The 5,000-nt window shown below is 41.2% G+C and overlaps 1 protein-coding gene across 1 annotated transcript in view; it reads left to right on the top strand.

Moving 5' to 3' along the window:
• Positions 1 to 1,391, top strand: part of LOC307026875 (far upstream element-binding protein 3-like) — a 20,587-nt gene extending 19,196 nt beyond the window's left edge. Inside the window, exons 10-11 of the mRNA XM_079695015.1 lie at positions 338 to 435; positions 679 to 1,391. Of these exons, the coding sequence (XP_079551141.1) occupies positions 338 to 435; positions 679 to 687 (107 nt within the window). The 3' untranslated portion in view covers positions 688 to 1,391. The remainder of the gene's footprint in view (positions 1 to 337; positions 436 to 678) is intronic.
• The last annotated feature ends 3,609 nt before the right edge of the window (positions 1,392 to 5,000 follow it).

Genomic DNA, 5,000 nt, shown 5'->3' with positions numbered 1-5,000 from the left:
CTTTGTCCGTTAGCTTTACTGTTAGCTTTACTGTTAGCTTTACTTTGTCTGTTAGCTTAACTTTGTCCGTTAGCTTTACTGTTAGCTTTACTTTGTCTGTTAGCTTTACTGTGTCTGTTAGCTTTACTTTGTCCGTTAGCTTTACTGTTAGCTTAACTTTGTCCGTTAGCTTTACTGTTAGCTTTACTTTGTCCGTTAGCTTTACTGTTAGCTTTACTTTGTCCGTTAGCTTTACCGTTAGCTGTACTGTGTCCGTTAGCGTTACTGTGTTTGTCATTCTGTTTGCTAGTCATGTTGGGCGTTATCTGATTGTTGACGTGTTGTTGTGTGTTCCCAGGTCAGTCGTCTCAGCAGAGTTCGGTGCCGGACTACACCGCAGCGTTAGCAGAATATTACAGAACGCAGCCCTACCTGTGGAACGCCGCCCAGATACAGGTAGGTTCAATACCTGCTGACCAACAGTCAACAATGGTTGTTTTTAGCTAAACAAACAAGACTTTATTGATCCCAATTTGGGAAATGTTTGTTTGCTGCCATACTATTGGTTGCTGTCCAACTGAATTAATCCCACTATTTTATTCAAATGTTGGCTTTTGTTCAGGTATTTTTAAAGAAAGGTTGTTTATGTAATCTGATGGAGTGATGGTGCGCCTGTGATGTCACTTCCTGTCCCCGCAGGATCACTAGAGGCTCCTCCCTCACCGGCGAAGGCCTCCGATTGGTCGTCAACTGCAAACCGAATCGGGGTTTCCTAGCATCGCTCTGCCGCTTCCTCCTCCTTCCTTTTGTAGAGAAAACTAAGGATTAACTGAAAAATCACGAACTCTCTTCTTTTCTGTTTTTTAACTTTACAAAGTCGAAATATTTTGTCAGGCAGATTTTTTGGGACTAGCCTCCGGTCTTTCGCTCTCCACGGTGTAGGCCTGGTTTTTCTTTTTGTTTTATTTTTTATCAAACTTGAACTTAAAGATGTATCAGTGTGGCTTCGAACAAAAAAATCCAGTATAATCTATATTTTGTCTAGTTTTATTTTCCACTAAGACAACGGTATGAGGCTTAGCAGTCTTGAGTAAGACATTTTTGTTTATGATAATGTTTTTAAGCATGCGTCAGATTGTGTGTGTGTTGACTCTCAGTTATTTTTTTTTATTTTGGCATAGAAATATTTTAATAGCGTCGGATGGAAATCTAATGTTTTACCGTCAGTTATTTTTTGTACTAAATTTGTGCTCGCTGGGTCTGTTCTCTAATTTTACCTGTTTAGTCGCCATCTTGGAGGTGCAATGACGCGTTTATTGTTTTGGTTTGATGATAGTTCTTATTCCTGTATCTCTATAGTGATTCTTTAGTTTTTATGATGTGATGATGAATAAATGACGATCTATATTGCGTGTTGTCTAAAGCCAGATCTCTCTGTGGTCGAGCAGTTTGTGTCCTGATCTCCCGCCGACACCACGTGCCCTCATTTAAACATGGAGAGAATTACTATTTTCTTACAAAGTGAAACTTTATTATTCTTGTTGTAACTTGGCTCCGTATTTCTACTTTGTCGATTTGTTTGTAGACGAAGTGTCAGGAGCTGAACAATGAAGTTATCGATTCTATTAGATTGTGTGTTAGCTAAACGGGCGAGCTAGCTTGTTAGCAACGAGATGTGCTTTACCTCAACTGTATGTTAGCTGAGTGCATGTGGTGGATTCGCTGTTTCTGTTTTTCTTGTAAGTTAGATTGTACTGAATGTGTGCGTTAACATTTTTCGTTGGAAGAAAGCGGAGACTAAAATCCTTCTTTTTGTTCATGTGTTCGTTTCGGCTAACCCACGACACATCTCAAATACCAGAGTTATTAGTACCTAACGCTCTTGTCACTCAGGAAATATTTTAAATTTCATCTAGAACTAGCAAAGACTCCAAAGAACCTTCATCAGAATTACGTAAAACCCCAAATACACTCATAACATCCATTCATCCACTTCAAAAGAAGCTAGTTGTAGCCGCTAACAAACTGCCATAACAATGAAAAACTATTACGATGTGCTCATTTAGGCCAATTTATATAATACCAATCGATAGCTAGCTAACGAAGCAACATTTGTGAATATTTCTCAGCTTTTCCAAACTTTCATTTGTTAGTGCGCTGGCAATATAACAATTGCAAATGTATTCCCATGAGCTAACTGGGCATAGATGTGTGTTAGCTATACTGTGTGTGTTGTGACTGCTAGGTGGCTGTCTGTTAGCTCCAAAAAACCTTTGCTGGCATTTACTTCCTAAAAAAAAAAAAAAAAAGCCCCGCTTTGCTACGTAAAAAGAAGCTAATACAACTTGCCAATAAAATGCAGAATGAATTTGAAACAATTACAATCAATTATATCCGCTTTATATCCACTTGTCTACGTCAGTTACCTGGCTAGCTAAGGGGGCAACATCTTTGAATAATGTCTCAGCGTTTCAAGATCTCCCTAAATTAGCCGAATGTTTGATAGCTAGTAATTTAGCATAGGCAGCTAGTAAGCTAGCATATGACGCTAGCAAAACCGTGTGTGTCGTGACTGCTAGGTAGCTGTCTGTTAGCTCTAAAGAACCTTTGCCGGCATTTACTTCCTAAAAATCCCCAATAGATTCCACGTTGCTAAGAAGCTAATCCAACCTGCTGCCTAAAAAGAAGCTAATCCAACCTGCCAACAAACTGCCGGAACAATGTGAAACAATTATATCCATTTATATACGTTAGTGACCGGCTAGCTAAGGGAGCAACATCTTTGAATAATGTGTCAGCGTTCCAAAATCACCCTGAATTAGCCGAATGTTTGTTAGCTCGTTTTTTTTTAGCATTTTAAGCTAGTTAGCTAGCATAATATGCTAGCTGGACTTCATTAGCAAAACTGTGTGTTGTAGTTTAATGGTGCTGTATGTTTGTTAGCTTAACTGTGTGTGAACGTTGTTAGCCAAAGGGGGGGGGTGTGTGTGTGAGCTGTTTGTTGTGTGTCCTTAAGGCTGGGTTATGTCTCTCAAACGTTATTTCGGATATTTTTAAAAACATGTACAAACGCAAAGTATTTTTTTGTTCAGAGTTTCAGGTTTAACCCATAACGCCTCCTTCAGCATACCTTTTGTAGAGGGGTGATTCCAGCCTTTAGCCTTGTGTGTTAGCAGTCTGTGTGTTAGCAGTGTGTGTGTTAGCAGTGTGTGTGTGTTAGCAGTGTGTGTGTTAGCAGTGTGTGTGTGTGTGTGTGTGTGTGTTAGCAGTGTGTGTGTTAGCAGTGTGTGTGTTAGCAGTGTGTGTGTGTTAGCAGTGTGTGTGTTAGCAGTGTGTGTGTGTGTGTGTGTGTGTGTGTGTGTGTGTGTGTGTGTTAGCAGTGTGTGTGTTAGCAGTGTGTGTGTGTGTGTGTTAGCAGTGTGTGTGTGTTAGCATTGTGTATTTGTGTGTCGGACCACAGAGAGGTTTGACATGCGTTGAGGGAGATCTGGCGTCTGTTGAGTTGAATTTTGAATCGGTGGTTCTGCTTCTTGTATGTGTGACGATGACGATAATAATAATAATAATGACAACGATAATAATGCGTCCTCCTGTGCAGGGGGTCTATTTAAATCTCCAGTTTTGAATATTCAGTTTGTCGATAAGATAATATGGTTTGTGTAAATTTTCCACTCTGGCGGGTGCTCTCCAGTTTAAAAAATGTACTTTGTTATCCTGTTAAAAAAATGATATTGTTTAATTCACATGTTGTGTCTAACCGAGAAGCTGAGTGTGTTCTTTTCTCAAGACTGCTAGGCTAACTGTCTCTATCTCTTCTTCTTGTCTGTCTGTTTGCGTCTCAACGGACGTCGCCACGCTTTAAAAAAAACTGCCGGGACTTTTTATTTGTCTGTAATCGGACCATGTGAGCGTTATCGTGGTGTTGAGCGCTCCCGCAGCCCGTTGGCGTGGCGACTCCGAGGCGAGGAGAGCTGTAGTGACGGGGTTTTACTCCCCGGGTAATAATTAAAAATCACCGGAGTTGACGGCGGCTCGGTGTCCAGCCTCAGATCAAGGCTTCGAATCTGATCCCGGCTGAGACCCCAAAACCCCGAGACTGGCTATAAAGTTGCCGCCTCCCCGGTTTAGATCTTCCTCGCCCCCCCCCCCTCGCCCTGAAGGGGTGACGGGGAGCTCTTTTGGTTTCTTGGTTTCTGTTGTTTTTCTAATGGACAAACGTCCAAACTGTAACCTGCAGATTTTTCTATTAGATTCTATTGACAGATAGAGTTGTATGAACCCGAGCCACGGGACTGTCGGTGGCCGAGGGAGAGGAAGATGGATGATGATGATGATGTTGATGATTAACATGAGGGCTAATAAACAGGCTCGTTCTTTCTGACTCGTGTCTTTATCTCTGTCTGATGCACGACACAAACCAGGGGGAACTCACGGGTTATCGGATTTGAGGGAAGAGGCCAAAAAGTCCCAATGTCCTCATAAAAGCTTCTTCTGCATTAGTGAGCCTGAAGATTCACTAGTCATGTGATCAATCATTTTAATATCTTGAGATCACTATGTCCGATTAGTTTATATTTTATTCATCAGAAATTGAAATATTGTTTTGTACTTGCAGCAAAAAAAAAGAAATACACAATCAATCAATCAATGTTTATTTATATAGCCCAATATCACACATGTTACATTTGTCTCAGTGGACTTCACAGTTTGTACAGAATATCAGTATGACAATACGACACCCTCTGTCCTGAGACCCTCTGTCCTTAGACCCTCTGTCCTAGACCCTCACATGGTACAAGGAAACACTTCCAGAGAAACCCACAGTTTAAAGGGGAACATGGAGAAACCTCAGGGAGAGCAACAGAGGAGGGATCCCTCTCCCAGGACGGACAGACGTGCAGTAGATGCCGTGTGTAAATCGAAGAGATAATACATTTACAACATAGGTAGTCCAAATGTTTGGAAATGCATGTTTCTGTAAGAAGAAGATGAATCCACGAGGATGTCAGCAATCCTGTGGG

Source organism: Notothenia rossii (assembly GCF_949606895.1).
Source record: "Notothenia rossii genome assembly, contig: scaffold_474, whole genome shotgun sequence".
Taxonomy (NCBI): Eukaryota; Metazoa; Chordata; class Actinopteri; order Perciformes; family Nototheniidae; genus Notothenia; species Notothenia rossii.
Note: the sequence above shows the minus strand (reverse complement) of the source record. Positions and strands in the feature narration are given on the sequence as shown.